At 45.1% G+C, this 23,253-nt stretch overlaps 1 protein-coding gene across 19 annotated transcripts in view; it reads left to right on the top strand.

Moving 5' to 3' along the window:
- Window positions 1–23,253, top strand: part of LOC135546294 (histone-lysine N-methyltransferase MECOM-like) — a 212,750-nt gene that overhangs the window by 172,418 nt on the left and 17,079 nt on the right. For 6 of the 19 annotated variants that reach the window (XM_064974617.1, XM_064974616.1, XM_064974609.1 and 3 more), the window contains exons 3-7: window positions 13,631–13,765; window positions 18,986–19,088; window positions 19,347–19,599; window positions 19,940–20,111; window positions 20,460–20,640. In XM_064974617.1, the coding sequence (XP_064830689.1) occupies window positions 13,631–13,765; window positions 18,986–19,088; window positions 19,347–19,599; window positions 19,940–20,111; window positions 20,460–20,640 (844 nt within the window). Of the gene's footprint in view, window positions 1–11,085; window positions 11,855–13,630; window positions 13,766–18,985; window positions 19,089–19,346; window positions 19,600–19,939; window positions 20,112–20,459; window positions 20,641–23,253 lie in introns of those variants that run through there. The other 13 variants (XM_064974624.1, XM_064974622.1, XM_064974626.1 and 10 more) reach the window with 7 other exon arrangements.

The following is a 23,253-nucleotide window of genomic DNA, read 5'->3' as shown; positions in this document are numbered from 1 at the left end:
GGATTTGGTACTGGCTCGTTCTTTCACACTGGTTACTGGGATTTGGTACTGGCTCGTTCTTTCACACTGGTTACCAGCGGAACCCCTCAGGAAAGTTAATTACGCATGATTAATGGAGCGGTTTCCTTCCAATGATATCTGTGACAGCACAAAGCTGTCGCAAGGCTTGTCAAGGAGAATTTGAGCTGAATAAGTATTTATGTGATCGTATGTGATGGGTCTCCTCTCACCAGCACCGGCCCTCATCAATCAAGACCTAGCTGCTCACAGTACTGGGAAATTGGTCTATCAGCGCGGCTGGGCTCCCTATACCCCCCTCCACCCTCCTCCTCTATCCACCTCCCCTCCTCCCCATTCAATCAGGCCCGGGGCTACAATGCTTCTTTAGCTCTTACTTCTGACCAACACAGGGGTCACAGGGGTGGGGGGGAAGCGGGGGGGAGTCAGAGCTGAGCCCATCCATTACAGCTCTTGTTTCTCTCAGTGGCAGCCGGACGACGGGTTTCTATTAGGAGCTCCCGTCTATTCAGCACCAAGATTACACTAGCCCCCCCCCCAAGCCAGCCTTGGTCCCCCCTCCCTCACCCATTCCTACCCACCCTGGGGGCCTCTGCCGCCTCAACTCCTGCCCCTCATCCCCCCTTCAGTGTTTTACACTGCACAGTCAGTGTTTTTTTCTCTGGCCGAGATGACAATAAACAGCAGAGAGAGAGAGAGAGAGGGAGAGAGAGAGAGAGAGGGAGAGGGAGATGGAGAGAGAGAGAGGGAGAGAGGGGGAGAGGGAGAGGGAGAGGGAGAGGGAGAGGGAGAGGGAGAGGGAGAGGGAGAGGGAGAGAGAGAGAGAGAGAGAGAGAGAGAGAGAGAGAGAGAGAGAGGGGACCTGGCCACTGGCTGGAGGGGAAGAATGAGAGGAGACACTCTGACCTGTGGTTTAGTGCTGTTGGCTGGGTGTGGATGGGTGTAAACTCTCTGCACTGTCGGCCCGGGTAACGGGATGGCTTTGAAGTACCGCCATGTATACACACAGTCCTTCCCATCCCATCAGTATCCCCTTAACCTCCCCCCCCACACACACACATACATACTCTCTCTCTTTCGTAAACAGATGTGAAGAGCTTGAGCACCTGGCTAGAAACATTGGGGCCATCTCGGTCTTAAATGTACACAGTCCTGGATCAGTCCTAGTTACATCATCAATACGAGCCGGCCTAGATTTCATCATTAACACGGGCCGATGGAAGATCAAACCGCCACACCTCCTGTGTTTAAGAAGCTCGTTTGTCTCCCTGGGTTGAAGAGACTCTTCATTTACTTAATATGTGTTAGCACTTGAGTGCCGCAAGAGAGAATACTGTTAGGGTTGCAACCCTTGGGTGAATGGATGGGGGTCTTCCTGTCAACGTGAGAGAGAGAGAGACAGTGCGCCTGTCAAACAAACAGAAATTGAATACGTCGCCTTTTATCAGAATATCCACAGTGTGTAAATACTCCCTCTCTCTAGATTATGACTAACCTCACTTCTTATAAACACCAGGAGTGAACACATTTGTCAGGGACATAGAGCTGAGGGTGTGAGGAAGCTGGAATTGTCTACTCTTCTCAGGGCAAAGGAGGCTCTACTTGGGAAGGAGGGAGGGGAAGAGAGGAGGACAGTGGTGGGGAGGAGAGGATTGGATGAAAAGGGGTGGGGTGAAGAGGAGGGGAAGGGAGGAGAGGAGGGGAGGACAGGGGTGGGGAGAAGAGGAGGGGAAGGGAGGAGAGGAGAGGAGGACAGGGGTGGGGAGAAGAGGAGGGGAGGGGATAGGAGGAGAGGAAGAAAGGGGTGGGGAGTAGAGGAGGGGAAGGGAGGAGAGGAGGGGGGTCAGGGGCGGGAGAAGAGGAGGGGAAGGGAGGAGAGGAGGAAAGTGGTGGGGAGAAGAGGGTGGGAAGGGAGGAGAGGAGGGGAGGACAGGGGTGGGGAGAAGAGGAGGGGAAGGGAGGAGAGGAGGGGAGGACAGGGGTGGGGAGAAGAGGGCGGGAAGGGAGGAGAGGAGGGGAAGGGAGGAGAGGAGAGGAGGACAGGGGTGGAGAGAAGAGGAGGGGAAGGGAGGGGAGGAGGGGAGGACAGGGGTGGGGAGAAGAGGGCGGGAAGAGGGGAGAAGAGGAGGGGAAGGGAGGAGAGGAGAGGAGGACAGGGGTGGAGAGAAGAGGAGGGGAAGGGAGGGGAGGAGAAGAGAGGAGGAAAGGGGTGGGGTGGAGAGGAGAGGGGAGGAGGACAGGGGTGGGGTGGAGAGGAGGGGAGGGGAGGGGAGGAGAGGAGAGGAGGAAAGGGGTGGGGAGGAGAGGAGGGGAAGAAAGGAGAGGAGAGGAGGACGGGGTGGGAAGGAGAGTGTGTGCATGCGTGTGGAGAGGAGGAGAGAAGAGGAGGACGGGGAGTCTGGGTGGGGCACACCAGTACTTTAAGACTCTCCTCACTCTCTCTGGCTGGTTTAGGGCCTGCTGGCAGCGGCTGGACGAGTTCACGGGATTGGAATGCTTCTGCAGGGGCAGCGTAATCAGGACCAACTTCCTCTAATTGAGAAACAAGGTTGCCTCGCTCCCCGGGTCTTTTGTTTCAGTCGGGCCACGCTGACAGAAAGGAGGAAGCTGCCGTCTGACAGCTACGGGACATGTTGTGTGTGTGTAAAAACAGTATGTCCCTTTGTGTGTGTGTATGTGTGTGCGTGTGCGTGTGCGTATGCGTGTGTGTGTGTGTGTCTAAGCATGGACAGTAAGTATGGTGTCTATATCTGGGTCTGTGCCACACGTGTACTGTATTTATGTGGGTATGTTTGTTTGTTCTGAGCCATCTCTCCACATGCAAACAGAAAGATTTAAAAGGGCAGTTAAACACTAAATAACTCATACCCTCCCAATGCTAGTCTCTCTCAGTGCAGTCGGACACACCACTAACCACTGTCTTTAACTGTTAAACAAACCCTTAGGTCCATAACGGTACTGTATCCAGACAACTAACATGTTTGTTACTCGTCTGTACCTGCGTAAGAAAACACCTCCATTGTGGCTTTCCTTTATGAGTATCTCAGAGAACGACTACTGACCTAGGATCAGGTCTCCTTTGTCGATATAATCATTGTGATCGAAATCTAAACTGAGCCAAGATCAGAGATGCTTTGTGATTGTGAAAACCAGCCCTGATTCCTTCCAGGTTAATGTCCTGGCTTAAAGGGGTTTTGTTGCTTCTCTCCAGCAGCTTATAGAGCGTGGGCCTGGGACTTTTGTCTTTGTTAAATGTTGTGTGACAATGGAATTTTCAGAGGTGCCATCCAGATAAAGAAGTGAATTGCGAGCGAAGGGGAGAGAGGTCGGGTATGATGATGATATGGGTGGTTGTCATGCTCCTTCAGTTGTGCCAGAGCGGGGAGGAAGGGAGGGAGGGATGGTCTGGTCATAGTTCAGCAGTCCTCCATCACTGCAGGCCCCAGATCCACCATCGATCCCCGGCACACCCCGCCAGCAGACACCACCTGTGATTGATCCCCAAATCAGTCCCTCACAAACCAGCGCCGTAAAAACCATAACAACCCATCATAAAAGCTGATTTATCTCTCCCCGGCCCCAGCCTCCGGTTTCAATATTAACCCAAAAGTGTATGACACCAGAATGATTGGTCTGGAATTGAATAAACCTTGAGTATTGACGCACCATGTCTGATGACTCAATCAAGTCGGACTGCTGCAATGTGCCATGGTGTGATTGCATTGTTTCAGGGTTGAGGGTAGACCTGCATGCCCACACATCACACTCACATACACACCCTTTGACTGTTGGGGAGGAGATGGGAGCATAATGCATAGTTTCTCAAATAAGTCTCAGATTCCCAGGATTTGTGTGGACTGCAGCGAAATCAGATGTGTCTCAATCAGATCAGTGTGTGTGTGTGTGTGTGTGTGTGTGTGTGTGTGTGTGCGCGTGCGCGTGCGTGTGTGTGTGTGCGCGTGCATGCGTGCATGTGCGTGCGTGCGTGCGTGTGTGTGTGTGTGTGTGTGTGTGTGTGCGTGTGTGCGTGCGTGTGTGTGTGTGTGTGCGTGCGAATTCCAACTGGAAGCTGTGTCATATAATGAGAGTGTTGGTCTGAATGGCAAAAGCATGTCGGAGCTGTACCATGTACCCTGTACTCAGCACAAAGATCTCGGTTAAATATAATTCTGGCCAAACTTATGGGCCTCTGATGGTGCTGGAAACCAGTGAAGCCTTAAATAGGAGCTGCTCCACTAACCCATGGAAGAGGGTTAGTGAGTTTGTTGGCTTTTTCTGACTTTCTTGAGTTTTTTTTTTGCATTGATAATGCAAATTATTTTGGACTCAACTGTTTTCAAAGTAAATGACTGTCTTACAATACAGGCAAGTGCTCACCCACAAAAATGCATGCACTGATTCTTGTTTTGGGTATTATTATGGAGGCAGAATGTGTTGGTTTCTTAGATCATTGGAAAGTCCTTGTGAATTAAATGTGTGGTTTTGGTATTTTCTGTCATTAAAAGGTGTGTGCAGACCTAAAACGAAAAAAATAAACGCTTCAAGAAATGGGGCAATTCATGGAAAGCCGTATTTGGAAAGGCACGCCCTCAAGTCATCAACCCGCGCCTTGACTCTGCGCCTTGGTGACGTGTGCGTGATGCCATGGTTATGTCTGAACACCTGCGTGTAAAAACTAGTCAGGGTAAAACTGGTCATTAACAAGTTTACCTTTCTGAAATGACATAAATCTCACCTAGACACCGAGGAGGGGGAGTTTTTAGGGTGGGATGGATGGAGTGGAATGGGATCTCTTAGAGAAACGGGTGTTTGAGTGTCTTGCTTCATCAGACATTATATGTGACGGCTATTTCACATATCCCGGAAACAGTCAATATTAGCCTTTCAATTGGTCACGGTGTATGAAAAGCACGCAGTCCCTGTCTCAAGTGATCTCCATTTCAAACGTGGCCGGACAGCTCCATAAATGTAATGAATGTGCGACACCCGCTCCTCTGGTCTGAAGTGGTGTGTTCTATTGCATCTTTCCTTACATCAAGGGGCTCTTTTAAAGATGATATCTACGAGCGTTTAAGAAGCAATTTGTTCACCCTGCAGCGACCAACAACATGCTCTAATTACCGGGCTTTATCCGGCCGGGTGGGGCGGGCGGGCGGGCTGGCTGGCTGGTTGGCTGGCTGGCCAGGCTTGTTTTACATTCCAGCTCTCCGACGCTGAATTTATGTTTTCAAAACGTTACCTTTGACTCCAGTACGACTTTATCGCACCCCGTGGTCCACATACACATACAGAGTTGCCTGTGTGTTGAGGCGCTGCGGAGGAAGTGTCTGTGTGATTACCGCAGCCTGTTGGACCTCTCTCAGACTCAGTAACACCCCCCCTCTCCTTCTCCTCCTCTTCCTCCTCCTACTCAGCCCCCCACCCGCGACGGTGCATTCCTCCGGCTGCTCTTTGGAGCAGGGGCACACGCCGGGTAGCTCCAAAAATCAGCTGCATGTATGTTTTCAAGTCCTCGCCCCACTCTCTGATTTGTACATTTACCTCCTCCCACAGTGTGAATAGTAGCCTACATTGTACCTCAGGCCAGTGGTCATGTTTGGTCAATGCCTTGTTTTAACGCTCCAGTCACGTCTAGTCATTCCTGCTGTCAATTCAATTTACTTCATTTTAGCTACAGGAGACAATATCTCTTATTCACATGCAGAATCTCTTATAGATGTGGATCTTTCTGGAATCGGAATAAAAGCGAATTGAACCGTTAATGTGCAGCAAAGATAATTGTAAGCACACGTTAAAAATACTTTTAAGCACACGTTATTCACTAACATAGATCCGAGTTCATGCATCACATAGCCTATATCTGACAGTATTATAATTATATCAAAACTAAGGTTAACTGTGAGGTTAGACATTCATCACAGCATCCGGTTGCTGCTAAATCCTATACCATAGGCCCATAGGTTAATTAATATATTTTAAAGCAACAGGGATCCAAAAGCTTTTCCTAATTCTCAGTTTATTGCATTGCCTATTTATACTTCGTTTTTTCTAACATCTCCTAGTTATATTTTAGCTGTCAGCATATGTCTGCTTCTCTCCCACTGCTGGTCAGTCTCGGGTGGGAAAGCGCCTGCATGTTGTCGGGATGGAACCTGGCCTGGGCCCCACTGCAGAGCAGAGCTGTCACTGGAGTGGGCTGGGGGGCCGCTAAAACAGAACAGACAGTGCCAAAATGATGGGGTACTAATTCGGAAAACACGCAGGGCCCAGTCATCAAAGGCCGAAGAATTTGTAGGAAATCATCCCTCTCCCGGAATGCCTGGCTGACCCCGGCAAATGAAAATAATCCAAAGTAATTAGAAGTGAGCTGGTCTGGTCCTGAGAGCCCCGGGCGGCAGGGAAAACATAGCGGGCGCGCTGTGTCGCTCGGAGGAGCTGGGCTGAGCCAGGGGGCCGCTGACCTTGTCCACATAAAGCTGTGATTTATGAAGTGCAGGGCACAGCAGCGGGGCTTCTGTCTTCTCCCGGAGAACCAAATTACCGAGGTGGAGATTAACACGCGCTCGCAACGGGTCTACTTCCAGACCAAGGAAATGTTTTATTTACATTTTTCCCCTTTCATTTCCTCTGCTCTCTTTTAATGCGAATTGGTCCGTGAGGAGACTCCGGGACTTTTTGGAGGGGTGAGGGGAGGGGTGGGGGTGTTCGGTGGGGGAGATAGTAGCCGTATGCAAAAATGTCAGTTTCTGCTTTGACTTAAAATTTCAAAAGTATCAATGATATGGTTAATGCAGTGTCTATTTCACTCACCTGGATATGTTTACCGATAGTCTATTGTATTTGTTATGTATTTTTTTAAATATCGATTAGGTTACATTATAGATATTAGACACATATTTAGAACACTAACATTTTCAGCATAATCATTACAAAATGAAGTTGTTGGCTAATTCGCTGTGAAGTCACTATAACTGTTCAAATTCTGATAAGTCCTAAAATTACACACCATGACACGGGTGTTGTATCAAAAGTTATATCACTCCTAAATTCGTGTGAGTTTTTAAATATGTTTTTGCCACCTGATTGAATCGCCCCACACTTAACCAAAATAAATAGTCTAGGTGGGCCCGTCTGTAGAGACTCATGATGGAGGCTTAATGCAGCTTTTCGCCCGTGTCAATGGGAGGTCTCTCCATATGAATGGTGGAACTATTTCATGTGGATTTGGCTGCGATATTTTCTTTTTCTTCCCTTTTTTTCCCTCTTTGGGAGGATGTGCTGGAATTCACCTTATACACAGTGCTTCCATTAGAGCGACTTAAGCAGCCTGACTCGTTGCGGCGGTCGGCATCAGGGAGTAGCTCCCTCATGGAGTCAGTTTGCACCTACCCGGCCCAGGAATCCCCACCGAGGGACTCGTGGTGCCGTAATGCTCTGACTCATACACAAGCTGAGTGTAGATAAACAAGTCAAACAAATGAAGCTCCTTTATAAACCAGATACTCACTAATGCATTTTGAAGTAAAGCCATAGATTTTCAAGGGGATTTAAGTTAAAACTGTAACTAGGCCACTAAGGGAAATTCATTGTCACCTTGTTAGCAACTCCAGTGTATATGTGGCTTTGTGTTTTAGGTTATTGTCCTGCTGAAAGGTGAACATGCCTCCCTGTGTCTGTTGGAAAGCAGACTGAACCAGGTTTTCCTCTAGAATTTTGCCTGTTCTTAGCGCTATTCCATTTCTTTTTATCCTAAACTGCCTAGTCTTTGCCGATGACAAGCATACCCATAACATGATGCAGCCACCACCATGCTTGAAAATATGAATAGTGGTACTCAGTGATGAGTTGTGTTGGATTGGCCCCAAACATAGAACTTTGTATTCAGAACATGAAGTTATTTTCTTTGCCATATTTGTTGCAGTTTTACTTTAGTGCCTTAATGCCAACAGGATGCATGTTTTGGAATATTTGTATTCTGTACAGGCTTCCTACTTTTCACTCTGTCAGTTAGTTTAGTATTGTGGAATAACTTAAATGTTGTATATCCATCCTCCTTTTTCTCCTATCACAACCATTAAACTCTGTAACTGTTTTAAAGTCACCAATGGTGAAATCCCTGAGCGGTTTCCTTCCTCTCCAGCAACTGAGTTAGGAAGGACGCCTGTATCTTTGTAGTGACTGAGTGTATTGATACATACAATATCCCATAATGTCAAAGTAGAATTGTGTTTTTAGACATTTTTACAAATCCACAAAAACATTTTTACAAATCCACATCCAAAGGGTTATTCAATGTCTGCATTAAATAAAAAATATATATCTACCAATAGGTGCCCTTCTTTGCAAGGCATTGGAAAACCTCCCTGTTTTTTGTGGTTGAATCTGTGTTTTAAATTCACTGCTCGACTGAGAAACTCGCCAATTACAAATAATTGTATGTGTGCGGTACAGAGATGAGTCATTCACAAATAATTTGAAACACTATTATTGCACACAGAGTGAGTCCATGCAACTTATTATGTGACTTAGTTAGCAGATTTTCACTCCTGAACGTATTTAGTTTTGCCATAATATAAAACATTTCAAGACATTTCAGCTTTTCATTTTTTATTCATTTGTAAAAATGTCTAAAAACATAATTCCACTTTAACATTATGATATATTGTATGTATGCCAGTGACACAAAATATGACTTTGATCAAAATAAATTCAGTCTGTAACACCAGAAAATGTGTAAAAAGCCAAGGGGGTGTGAATATTTTCTGAAGGCACTGTAAATAGCCCACTGTTATCCTGTGAAACTCAAGCGTAAATAATTTGTTAAAGCAAAGTAGCCTCATGTTTCCTACACTGCAATATAAATTGGGAAATGCTTTGAAAATGTAGTGATGGATTTGTCCAATACTTAAACTGAGAACATTTTCCCAAGTAATTGAGTTGCTAAAACAAACAACTAATACAAACAAATCAGCATGAAAACCCTTGAGAAATTTCACAGCACTTTTAAGTCGATGTACAAAAAACATTATCCGGATGCCGCAGATGTGAAGTGTCACCCAAATCAGAATGAAACGGTAAGTGGCGTAAAATAGGAGAAATAACAAAAGCCTCGAGCAGGCTTTTTGGTTTGTAATCTGTTATTAAACAGCTATTACACACTTTATGTGCTATAATCATAATAACAAAGGCTTGGGTTCTTTTGATAAAGCCGAACTATTTAATATACTTACGTAATATAATGGACTAGACTATATGGCGAGTTTTTCAAATAAACATAAATTAGACTATGGTTTAAAACACTATACATGGGGGCTTGAACAAATGTTTTAAAATTCACTTCCACGGCTCCTCTTATTGTGGATCCAAGAAATGTATTGTAGGTCGTTCAGGTGATTATATATTCAGGCCCATGCAACTGAATCTTTCATGTCTCATCTAGCAATTTAACGCCTTAGTGTAGACGATGTTGTGTGCTGCAATTCTGCGGACGAGAAAGCAATGACCCCCATCTCAATAACTCAGCGTCTCCGCGCTTGACTGATGCACTTTTCTCAGGAGATATAGGCACACAGGCTGTGAACTTCGTTCAGTATGGAAGGCTTACAACTCAAATTTAGGCTATCCATGAATCTAAACCCTGTTAAATTCTCCACTAAAGAAAACACCTATCAAAATGTGTCTGCATGGCATTAAAGAACGTATTGAAAGGCAACTAATACCTTGTAAAAGTTTGTTCAGTTGAGAACGCCATCTCCTGACTAGGGAGAGAAGTACAGGCTGAGAAACCGTGAGCGGAGTCTGGTCCAATCTACATTTACCCCAATTTATCCTGGTCACTCGGACCTGCTAGTGATACCACAAAACCCTTGTTTATCCACAAACGTTTCCTCCCTTTCAGAAAGAGCTCTGGGTCTCTATCAGAATCCTCGATCAGACCCGGAGAGGCCCGGCCAATCACTTTCCCAGATTACTTGTATTTAATACACAATGGATCATAAAACAAATCCCTCATCCTGACAGGAAGAAAATAGAACAGCTCATAGCTTGAGCTTTCCCAATTTATGGCTAAATTAAAAAGGCTTCCAACAATGGACAAGTCGAGGAAAGGCAGGAAATCAATGAGCTGCGGACCGGGGGCTCTTTTGGGTTCTCAAGCAGCGCGGACTATGGGAATCTCTGGCGAGGTCCACCTTATTTACACATGATTTTTCCTGTCCTTCCTGCACATTTGCTCTGCAATTTCATCAAACAATGGGAATTATCTGGGATAGAAGGTCAATGTCACAGATAGCGGCCACTGAGACATATTCATAATCTCTTCGCCCCCCCCCCCCACTCCCCTCACCCTCTCCCAGAACAGTATAGACTCCTGTTCATGCTTGCCCTGAATAACCAAGTAGGCTATAGCATACTTTTATATTATTCTAAGTGGTCTATTTTTTCCGATTTGATTATCCAAAAGAGTTTAGAGTTGTACATAAATGTTAAGAAAAAAGAGTGAAAATTATTATTTAAAAAAAAAGTTTAAACATACAAACAAGCAACAACAACAATAAAATCAGAAAAAAGTCTTAATTGTGTGCATGTTGGCCCTGCTGTGTATGCAAACTGTTACCATTCATTGCAGATCAAGTTTAGCAGAATAATATTTAGAAAGCTATAAATTGGATTGGCATGTTTAGAAATGTGAGTAACAACACCATGCAGGACGACGGCACGTTGGTCACCTGCGTCCTACGTCTCTCAGAGCGGCGAGGGCGAGACAGGTCACTGGGGCGCATGCCTTGTCTGTCCCGTAAAGCAGGTGCTCCAAGCAAACAAGGAAAGCGTCACTTAGGCCTAACAATAAAAGTTGTTGTTTTCACTTGGATTATTAATGAGGCTTTATTTAATTAAAACAATACCTTTTACACGCCATTACGTATTTTATTAATAACACCACTGATTTTAAAATGTACAATATTCTTAGATGAGAGTCATTGTCATCATTCAGTAGTCTAAGCTAATAGTATTTTGTGCTTTAACTGGGCTTGGAGTGAGCCGCGAACCCACCCCTCATTGCTTAGGGAAAAACGAGTGAAACGCGAATGATTGCATAATTATTCGGTGGTTTCATCAAAGGCAAATTGGGCTGGTGTGTGTATATGTAGTCAATCCCATAGAAGCCCATCCCGACCTCTCTCTGACCTCGCCTCTCCACCGGTCCCCTGTCACTTTAAAATTTACTGCGGGTAGCGTCGCTCAACTTCCGACTGCGGACAGGCAAGATAGCCCGTTTTGCATTGCTCTCTATGGATGGGCGAGCAAGATCCTCTTTAAGAGACAGTCCGTGAAACAGAAACACACACATCACACAGTACGGGACGCGCAAGTAGGTGGGCGATCCTTCCATCTCACTATCACGCGCCGGGGGGAGAGAGAAAGGAAAAGTTGAATCGTCGCTCGCCGCGCTGACACCTGGGAACAGTGAAGGTTCAGAAAGAGAGGAGCGGACGAGACGGGCTCGCGCTGACGGGCTCAACTTGGACCAAGTTAATGTGCCTAGGGATTATGCCGGTGTCTACATGACAATAAACGAGCGAGAGAGAGAGGAGCAAACGTCTTGTGGGTCGGAGAAAGAGAAAATACACTGTTAAATCCCTTGGCGCTTTCAAGAACACAGGGCACTACACAAATGGAGCAAAACTAAACGAAAGATACATTTTCACATTTTTGTGCTTATTTCCAAACAAGGCATTGCAGTTTTCATCAACTGTTTTTTTTATTTATTATTTCTGCGCACGTCGTATTTGTAGATATTGTATTGTTGCACCAATTGTGCAGAGGATTTACCACGGTAAGCAGCGATCAATTTTGTAACCTTTTTTTATTACCAAACGAACATTCTGACGTGTTCTTTCTCAGTGATACAATTATGGTCATTAATTGTATGAGCTCTCAATATAAATGAATTGTCAAAACTATTGACAAGTATTTTTAAAGAGTGAGTCAATACGTTTTCATCAGACATTATTAAATATTTTAGGCAACATAAACATCGATTGGTGTTCTTAACCGATATTCAGTTATGGATCAGAACATTATGTATTGCTTATTCTTCACGTAACTGTTATCACTTATCATTTCCTGCCGTTGATTTGTTTCCAAATCAAGTTTATTTTCTATGTCGGTAATAGGCTATATGCTTTATTTTTTTTAAATCGTGTTTATAGGCATATTATTGGTTCGTTTTTATTGATTTAAACATTATTTGTGTTTAAATTATAGGCAATAAGTAAGATGTCATTTTGCATTGTCTTGCGGAATTTAATTCATAATGCAAAGGGAATTGAGCAAATAGATAAAGATTTGGTGCATTTTCGACACGTGTGCTTATCACATTTTCAAGGCAGGCCAGAAAAAACCGAGCATTAGGTAATTTTGTTATATTGTTATATTATTTGTAATTTATGTTATACATTGTGTAGACTGCAACGAACTTCTGTCCTGACTGACAATCACAGTGGCCTTTTCACACGATTTATATCTCTCCTTAATTCGTTGTAAAAAAAATAATATTTCGGAATAATTATCAGGCCTATCATTTATCTATTCCTAGCATCTTTCTAAGTAGAATTACGTTTTATTGTACGTATAGGCCTGCTTTGGTCATATGGTAATATAGTTAATTTACTGAATATGATAGGGTAGTTAATTATGCCTACATAGCTTATAATAAAGTCGAAATGAAGGAGTTCTTTATAAAACGGGTTGTTTCTTTTGAGTGAATGGCGCGCATTAGAGGTTATTTGCATGTCGCAGCCCGCTTGGGTTAACGTGTTTTGGCCCTTTTCACTATATTATGCGCTATTGTTCAATATATCCTCATCATCAGCCATCTGAGAGACTTTTCAATCAACTTCAGCTTTATAATAATATTATGATGTATTTATAAAGAAAACCAGTTGATATCAGGAATTGTGGAATAGAGTAAATATTTCAACAAATGTTAATACGAATATAAATGTGTAATAATCATTTAATTACACCGTTTTTTTGTTTCGGCAAAATACCAACACTGATTTTGGGGTTGCTTTTTGTGCTTTAATTTATTCAGCACAACTCAGTATTTCATTTTTTTTTTTGGTCACTTGATAATAAGCATTGTTATGAAACATGTTGCACACAGTGAAATGTCTCCAATATGTTCGTTTTTATGACCATATTCATGGGATAATTGTAAATGTTCAGCAATAAAGAAATACATTCGTTTTGATGTCTTAAAAACATTGGTTTACACGTCAAGTCATTGAAAGACATGCCTTTTAGTTCAGCACAGTGATATTCTCTATTGCGTTTCACTGCTGTCATAGAGAGTGTGACTGTTCGTGTGTATGAGTTTGAGTGGGTTTTTCATTTGTGTGTGTGTGAGAGAGAGAGCAGGACCCAGTTCAAAGTGTGTGTGTGTGTGTGTGTGTTCCTGTCCTGCGTGTGTAATACTGCAGCCCCACAACAGTGTGGCCTTGTTTCTCGGTGGGAGGTATGTGGTTCGTCCATGTGGACACAGTAACCTGTGCAGAATCAGATAGAGATCACAGTGTTAACCCCCCCTCCCCTCTCTACCTCTCTCTAGATCTTGGACGGGTCGGGCCATGTAAAGTTCTGTGTGGATGCCAGCGAGCCTGATATCGGGAGCTGGCTGAAGCACATTCAGTTTTCCCCCACGGCCCACCAACACAACCTGACGCCGTGCCAGATAGATGATCAGGTATGTGAAGAGAAGACCGCCCTTCTGCCTGCCACAGGGCCTCAGTGATCCCCCATGTCCTGCCTGCCTGCCTGTTGTTGTGTTATAAGGTGGTATTGTGATCTAGTTCAGATAGCCCCTGTGCAGCCCACCCTGCGTTCAGTATCAGGCCCCCTCTCCTCACACACACACACACACACACACACACACACACACACACACACACACACACACACACACACCCTACCTCAGAGGTCCCATCTGTGTGTTGTGTTTCTGTGTAATTGTGTCTTGGCTTCGGTGTGTCGAGGACCACAGGGCCAGATCACACACACACACACACACACACACACACACACACACACACACACACACACACACACACACACACACACACACACACACACACACACACACACACACACACACACACACACACACACACACACACACACACACGGCTGCCGTGCTGATAGTCACAGACACTTCACACACGCTTGCACTGTAAACCTCCAGATATGTGTGGAATGCCCCATGGCTCGTTCTCTCCTCACCTGGGAAAGACAGGAAGTCCTATCTGACACATAGGGGCATTTTCACTTCACTCATTCACTGGTTAAATCGTATTTTATGGACTCAGATTACACACACACACACACACACACACATAGTAAGGGAGACTTTATTTGTCACGGACAGTGCATTCTTGATGCATTCTTGATGGAAGATACATTGATAGAAAAGTTTGCATCACTTTTCATTACTTCTTCATAAATTGTTTCTAAATACTTGTATATGTTGCAGATAACAGATAAGGAATCGGTTTTTCAAATGTAATATTGATGACTGGATGTAATTTGTAACTAGAAACATTGTCATCATGATTATACTCATCATTAACATAATCATAACGACACTATACAAACAATTATTATTAACACTCCAAATTATTTAGGAAAAGTGTAAAAGACTACTTCAGATTCTTATTTGACACGGTAGTATAATGAATCCCAATAGGTGTGTCCCAGTTGTCACCCTATTTGCTATAGAGCACTGTGTATGCCCCCTATAAGAGCTCTGGTCCAAAGTAGTGCACTATGTAGGGAATAGGGCGCCATTTGAGACGCAGTCAATGTGATGCAGTGTTTGATGTAGCCTTCTGATTGGCCCTCTCTCTGAGGTGTGACTGACTGTCTTCACTGTGGTTCTGCTCGGGTGGCTGTCTAAGTCTGGCCTGGTACATGGACAAGGATGTGATGAGATTAGTGTTAGGTACCACACACTGTCACAACACTGTCTTCATATGTCTTCCGGTCAACCCTCATGTTTTTCATAGCGCAGCAACGGCCCACAATGTCCGTCGAGGCGTAAATTACGTGTGTAAAGTGAAGTGGTCCTGGTTGGATGTCAGGAAAGTCTGTCAGTTATGCCGGTTTCTATCAGAGTATGAATGTGTGTGTTTGTTTGTCTTTTATATGCCTCTTAATCCACACGCTGTGCAGGATCGGGCCCTTGAGCAGGACTATGTGAATGTTCATTGCGGTTCTGATGGCTCCCCGTGCTCCTCATCCTAAAGCTGGATGTGAGAAATGTAGCCCCTTACCTCCTTCCAACAGGTTTTACAGCTGCTGGGAAGTGCTGACTGTGAAGTCAGCCTGAAACCACATATTACACCCTCTTACACAATCAGTCCCACATTGTGGACGAGCCTGGCTTCAATCCTCTTATTTCTGACCTAGTCCTGTTTATAATAAAACTTTATGTCCAACCTCAAGAGGGTGAGGAAAGTAAAGGAGAGGAAGACGGGAGTGGAGGAAGGGAGGAGAGAGAAGAAAGAGAGCTAGAAGAACTGTCAGGGGTTCCTATTTGTGTGTGTGTGCGTGCGCGTGCATGCGTGCGTGTGTGTGTGTGTGTGTGTGTGTGTGTGTGTGTGTGTGTGTGTGTGTGTGTGTGTGCGTGAGCGTATGTGTATGTTCGGGCCTAGAGAATAGCAAGGCTTGCGTAGTGCTGCAGCAGTATGGCGTGTGTGATCATGTCTTAGCTATAAAGTATAAACATGTGTAACATGTTATTTTAAACAGTGTTATTACCGATAAAAATAACTATTCATCACTGTTCTGCAATGCAGTCGGTGACTTTTGGGTCTCATTCAATCAATGATCTGAGATCAAAGATCTGTTGGGGGGTAAAAAAAATATAAAGAAATTCAGCACCGTAGCGGTGACTAAAACTGCTCTCTGGTCAGATTCACCTGTGATCATCACTGAGCATTGTACAGAGAACAGATTTGAAGTACATTTAGTATGGAAATGTCTCAACCATATCCCACACGTACAGTAGCCTACATGGGACAGGCTGAAGGGTAAATGGATTAGCGGTGTAATTCTCATCATCTGACGAGCGACTAAAGACTCTTTCATAAGACTGTGGATGGATATGAGGGCTAATCTCATTAGCCATATTGATTCTCCCACGCCGCACAAAGAGACATGAAGTGGATGAATTGACTGTTTTAATGTGTGAAAGGTTCTGTGATCATAGAAATAGACTGGACAGCTGAGTGTCTCAGTGTGGAAGTGCTGATCTAGTGTCAGTTTTGTCTTTTGGATCATAATGAATACAATTATATAGACAGGGAGGACCTGATCCTAGATCGGGACTCTAGCTGGTGGCTGGCATACCTGATAGATGACCTATCTGAGAGGAAGGACGTTGGAGGAACAGAGAGGGCGGATCAGTGTCCAGAGGAAAATCGGACTCTTTGTTTGCACTTGTGACTAATGATGTCAAGGCAACCAACTTCTCCAAGATAATAGCCTCTGATACGTCTGTAGTTATGACCTCTACAAGAAACAGAGTGAGAGAGAGAGAGTGTATTGTGTGTGTGTGTGCATGTTTGTGCATGTGTGTCTGCTCATGTGTTTGTCTAGGTACCTATCCTCAGTGCCTCCTTGTGTTTTATGTTTTATGTTAGCCCAATCCCCCGTTGATAATGCAAGGTAATAAAGTCTAATAATGATTGTGTCAAGGCTTGGGGCTCTAGAGATCAAGGCTTGGGGCTCTGGAGGTCAAGGCTTGGGGCTCTGGAGGTCAAGGCTTGGGGCTCTAGAGGTCAAGGCTTGGGGCTCTAGAGGTCAAGGCTTGGGGGTCTGGAGGTCAAGGCTTGGGGCTCTGGAGGTCAAGGCTTGGGGCTCTAGAGGTCAAGGCTTGGGGCTCTGGAGGTAAAGGCTTGGGGCTCTCTATCCTCACTGGTTCTCGTCTAGTCCAAAGGTGTGGCTGGCTGGCCCTCACAGTGTGAACTCAAACACTGTTCTTATCTAGCTGTTATTTCTAGCTACTGTCCGTTTACAGCCCCAGACTAGGCTTCTCTCACTCTGTGTCAGCCAGCCCTTATAGGGGCAACTCATAAGGCTTTTTGAGAGGAGTTGGAGATCTGTACAGTGCAGAAACGTTCAACCAGTTTGTGTGTGTGTGTGTGTGTGCTTACGTGTATGTGTGTTTTGGGGTGTGTACGGTATGTTTGTTTGTGTGTGTTTGAGTGTTTGTCTGTGGCGACCCACAGGGAAGGGGTGTTGCTGAGGGGATTTCCCCCATGTTGGTACTCTCTGCAGTGCCTGTGTGCCAGATTGTACACCATCTACACAAGAGCAGAGATACTAGCTGCTAGCTGCTCGATACTAGATACTTGCTCCACATTCTGCCCCCTCTGTGCCATGGTCCACTAGCGGCTGTAACCTAAACCCAGATCAATTTGTGCTGTCTTGCCAACTCTTTTGTCACTCATTGTCACGCAAGACAGCACAAACAGATCTGGGATCAGGCTAGCTGTACCCCTGATAGCTTTTCAAAGACTCTCATCAGTTTCTGAGGGCGGAATCCCTGCAGCCCTAGATGGCTGTCTGAACTGGTCTTTTATTGTTCCCAACCATCGATATTATTGTGGCCTGTTGGTCTGAGGGCTAATGTCCTGGACCGAGAGCTGTTGACCGCGCAAGACCGGCAAGAAGGAGCTGGGAGGGGGTGAGAGTGGGGCTCTATACAGACGAGGGGGGCAGCTGAGAGAGCTAGCCGCTCGGCTATTTGGACCCTCTCAGTTCCCTGCATTCTCCTCCTGAACAATGGGGTCGAGGCTGGCTCCCCTCTGACCAGGCCGCTTGGCCCTCGCCCTCGCTGCCGCCACGCAGCACTGATGTCATGGCGAGCCGGGTACGTTATCTCCCAGGGCCAGTGTCCATGTGACCCGCGCCCTTGTCAGTGTCCCTGTGTCTCCCCTGTCATATTCCTAATAACCCCCCTTCCCGTCCAAATGTCACCACGGTGCTGTAAGAGGGAAGTTAGTAAGTTAAACCTTCAAGGCGTGCCAAAAATAACGCCATCTGTGATTGTTTGGCAGAGCATCTATTGTGTTCGTATGGGAAGTCCCACAGATCTCAGGGTCTCTCAGATGACCCATTCACTATAGCCCCCCCCCCACACACCTTGGAGTGTGTGGATTGTGTAGATTGTGTGTGTAGTGTGTAGTAGTGTCTGTGAATGTGTGTTTGTGTGTGGCGTAATGTATATGCTGTGCATGTATGTGTTTGCCTTTGACTGTGTACTGTGTACATGTAGCACCACAGGTAGTCATGTGACCCTTAGTACTGGTCATCTCTCCATATTTCTGTCACCGTGCACTAGGACCATGAGCATATAACAGTCCTTTTTGATAAAGGATGGCATGATACTGGTATAGAGTGGGCAGGTGGAGTTTTGCCTAACACACACACACACACACACACACACACACACACACACACACACACACACACACACACACACACACACACACACACACACACACACACACACACACACACATACACACACACACGGCATCACAAATATGTCACCATGCACTGCAGCAGTACCACATCTCCCAACACCTTTTACTGCCTCTTCCTCTGAGGTCCAGCCGTGTTGAGAGCATTCTACTACGGACATATTATGTGGTCCTCTCTGCTTCACGCTCGGCCCCCAATATCCTCCCTGTTTTCTAAACTGTGTGTGTGTGTTGTGTGTGTGTGTGTTGAGGCAACGCTTGTTTACTTTCTGCATCAGTATTTTTGTTTCAGTAAATTGGAGGTGAGTGTGTTTTATATGGTGTTGGTCGACAAGGTTTTGAGTGTGTGCGTGTGTACTCATGTATGGATATACTGTAACGTCATATGTTTAAATCTGTGTGTGTGTGTGTGTGTTCTGCAGATTTTCTACAGAGTGACTCGAGAGATCCAACCAGGAGAGGAGCTGCTTCTGTACATGAAGGCAGAGGATTATTCATGTGACAGCATGGCTCCTGATATGCACGGTCAGTTCACACACACACACACACACACACACACACACACACACACACACACACACACACACACACACACACACACACACACACACACACACACACACACACACACACACACACACAAATATACACACATAAACAACACACATACACACACACACACACATATACACACACACACACACACACACACACACACACACACACACACACACACACACACACACACTTAAGACATTCTTCCCCTTACTTCTCCCTGTCCAGAGGAGAGACAGTATCGCTGTGAGGATTGTGACCAGCTCTTTGAGTCTGTCTCTGAGCTGCTGGACCACCAGAAGGTTCCGTGTGGGACACCCACCTCAGCCTTCCTGGGGAACCCTGGAGGGGACAGTAGTGACCTGGAAGGCCTGGAGCCCCACGACCTGCACCTGTCCCACAGCCTCAGCCACGAAGGCCACGACCACGACGGCCCCCAGGAGTGTAAGGAGTGTGATCAGGTGTTCCCCGACCTCCAGAGGTGAGAAGGCGTCCTCTTTCCCCCTTGTTGATAGGACCGGGAAAACTCGGTGCCACTCAGCTCAGAACCCCTCTATGTCACTCAACCTGCACCCCCCTCACATGCCTGATGACGGCTGCATATCAACCTGAATCTATAGTTGTCTTTTGAGCTGTTATTGATCCTGGGTAAGGTCCTTGTTTGCACACTTCGTTCATGTTACTTTATTGGGTTGTTTTTAGTTGAGAGGCTCGTGAGGCAGAGGGTTGGAATAATGTCTGTCTGTCTGTCTGTCTGTCTGTCTGTCTGTCTGTCTGTCTGTCTGTCTGTCTGTCTGTCTGTCTGTGCGTCTCTCCTACAGTCTGGAAGCTCACTCTCTGTCTCACTCGGAGGAGAGGGAATACAAGTGTGACCAGTGCCCCAAGGCCTTCAATTGGAAATCCAACCTGATTCGTCATCAGATGTCACATGACAGTGGCAAGCACTACGAATGTGAAAACTGCACAAAGGTACAGTCATGTACCTGCTCAAAGGTACAGTTGTGTTTGGGTGGGTAGGTAGGTGTATGTTACTAGAGCAGGGCTCTCCAATGCTGTTCCTGGAAAGCTACCATCCAGTACGTTTTCACTCTAACCCTCATCTAGCATACCTGAATCTAATGATTAGCTGGTTGATAAACTGAATCAGGTTAGGTACAACTGGGGTTGGAGCAAAAACCTACAGGAACAGGGTTGGAGAGCCCTGTATTAGAGTATACTTTGTGTTTAATTGAATGTGTGAACAAGTGTACATGTACATGCATGCATCTCCTATATGTACTGTATCCATAGTCGCAGATGGGTGACCCCCCCGTGTGTCCCCCTCGTCGTCCCCCCCCCCAGCAGGTGTTCACAGACCCCAGTAACCTGCAGAGGCACATCCGCTCGCAGCACGTGGGGGCGCGGGCTCACGCCTGTCCCGATTGCGGGAAGACCTTTGCCACGTCCTCTGGCCTGAAGCAGCACAAGCACATCCACAGCAGTGTCAAGCCCTTCATATGTAAGTCACTCAGACCCTTCATATGTAAGTCTGCACGCTTTTTCCACATATTCTACTAGCTTGTTAGAACTCATTTAGAACAATCGCTAAAACGCCCCGTCTCTTATGTTCTGACCTGGTCATAATACTAGTTGACATGTGAGTTACTCCGTGATTTGAAGATTTGAACGCAGTCCCATACCTATTTTGACCCTCTCATTGTTTTAAAGGGGAATTTCACTTGAAAACCATTTCTTCATATATTCTTCATTAGTCCACTTTTGATACTGTCCCAGAAAATTGTGCATATCAACGTTCAACTTTTCAAGATATGTTGCTTCCAGTCTCCTGAAGCCCTAAATCAAGAGCAAAACATCTCTTTAGGATTCATTTGGCATATTCATGAGAATTTTCCAGGAAGTAAACACAGATCTTCTATTATAATAGCTATGAGGCTTGTACATATATGTGCAAAATGAAATGTTAAACCATATTAACGATACTCTGATGAGAACTATGTGAAAAAAGTGGTTTTAGGGTCAAATGCCCCTTTAAATATCAGTCCTTTAAGTACTTAAAAAAATTCCATACAGTAGCACTTTAATATTAATTTATATTATTTGGTATTATTTATTATCTATCAATTTTGAATATCATTGAATATAATATGTTGTGATTGTAGGGTTAATTCTATACATTTAATGTAGGAAATGTTGAATGGTACTGACTTTTGACATTTTGAAAGTGGCATGTTGATTTTGGTAATATGTACATATCTATAATATACAAGATTGCATAAGGAGAACATAAAATGTTTCATTCCACAGGAATTGTAGTCACAGGGTAGTGCTATTTTGAAGGAGAATGGCATTTCTGTTATTAGCTGAACAACAGCAGTACGTGTCCCATGCCCCCATCTCAGCAATCGCACACCTTGTTGACCCAATGACCCCTAGTAATGACCTCACACTATGACTTCACGTTTTAACCCTACTGTTGTCCCACACATTGACCTGTTCAACCATCCGGGACCCCCCTCCCCCGTTGACCCCAGAGCTCATACATTTGATCCCACTCTCTTTCACACTCCCTGTAAATGCCAACCCTGTGGTCAAACATTACAACCACAACCACAACACATGATGACCAGACCCCAGTTTTGCTTTTCAGAGAAAACACATTTTCAGAGTTTTTCCTTGTTAGGTCAGGTAGTCAGGAAAATCTTCTGGCCCCAATAATGATTTTTCACACTTTCACCTCACACACAAAGCACAGTGATCTTCACCCTTTGACCCCAGCTCCGTGACCCCACACGCAGGGCAGAGGGGCTTGGTCCGCCTGCGGACCACCATCTCCCCCCTCCCCTCTAAATGCACCATTCCACGCAAATAGCAACCACATGTCCCCTCCACCGTGCTCCGAATGGGAGTACATTTGCAGTAATCAGTTGAAAATATGCAGGTTTGAAAAAAGCTAATGCCTGTGTAAAAAGACAGAACACCCTCAGCCCTGACAGATGTGTTAAGAGACCATGTGTGTGTCTTCCGTCTTTGTTTGTCTGTGTGAACAGTATGTCGGTCAGCGTGTGTGTGTGTCCGTGTGTGTGTGTCCATGTGTGTGTCCGTGTGTGTGTCCGTGTGTGTGTGTGTGTGTGTGTGTGTGTGTGTGTGTGTGTGTGTGTACATGTGTGTGTCCATGTGTGTGTGTGTGTATGTGTGTGTGTGTGTGTGTGTGTGTGTGTGTGTGTGTGTGTGTGTGTGTACATGTGTGTGTGTGTTTGTGTGTGTGTGTGTGTGTGTGTGTGTGTGTGTGTGTGTGTGTGTGTGTGTGTGTGTGTGTGTGTGTGTTTGTACCAAGGTAGAAATACTGTGGCTGTGTCTGTCTGAGGAACATTCCGGCCCTGATCTTTCATTCAGACACATGGGACTGTCGTACTCAAAGCTGCTCTTCACAGGAATGTGTTTATAATATTTAGTTACAGTTTATGGAGAACTGACAAAACACACGTGTGGAGTGGATCAGGTCCCTCACACCCTGTGTGTCATGTGTGTCTGTTGTAAGTCTGTAAATGTCAGGAGTGTGTGATTTACAGCCACGGACTTCTACTCGTTCTACAACAGAGAGGAAACCGATAACAACACCCATGTTAGCCAACGAGCCTCAGGCGCATCAAATATTTACGCCTAGACTCAACATCTCTTGATCAATTACGACGTTGACTCCTTCGAAGACATAATCATTCACTCTGAGACCTTTGCCCTCGATTCAAAGAGCATTCATTATTACAGCACGGTATGCACGTCATTGTCTTTCACAAGTTTCCCAGTACATTTCCAAATCACCATATGAAAAAACATAACACCGTTAGACGACATATTGTATATTGTGATGAGTAAATATTTGAATCAATCACATTCCTATAAACTACAATATTATTCTATATTATACATATTTTTTAAGAGTATGTTTTGATATGAAATTGTCATCCACTTTCCATTTTTACGGATGCCAATGTAAAAATAAAGAATATATAAAATAGAGAATTCCAATAGAGAATATAAAACAGAACGACTATTATCCAGAAGCTACTGTATGTATAGATGTGATCTCTATACTCTATACTCTATACTGTTGTATTTTTTTATCTAGCTATCATCT

Source organism: Oncorhynchus masou, chromosome 9 (assembly GCF_036934945.1).
Source record: "Oncorhynchus masou masou isolate Uvic2021 chromosome 9, UVic_Omas_1.1, whole genome shotgun sequence".
Taxonomy (NCBI): Eukaryota; Metazoa; Chordata; class Actinopteri; order Salmoniformes; family Salmonidae; genus Oncorhynchus; species Oncorhynchus masou.
Note: the sequence above shows the minus strand (reverse complement) of the source record. Positions and strands in the feature narration are given on the sequence as shown.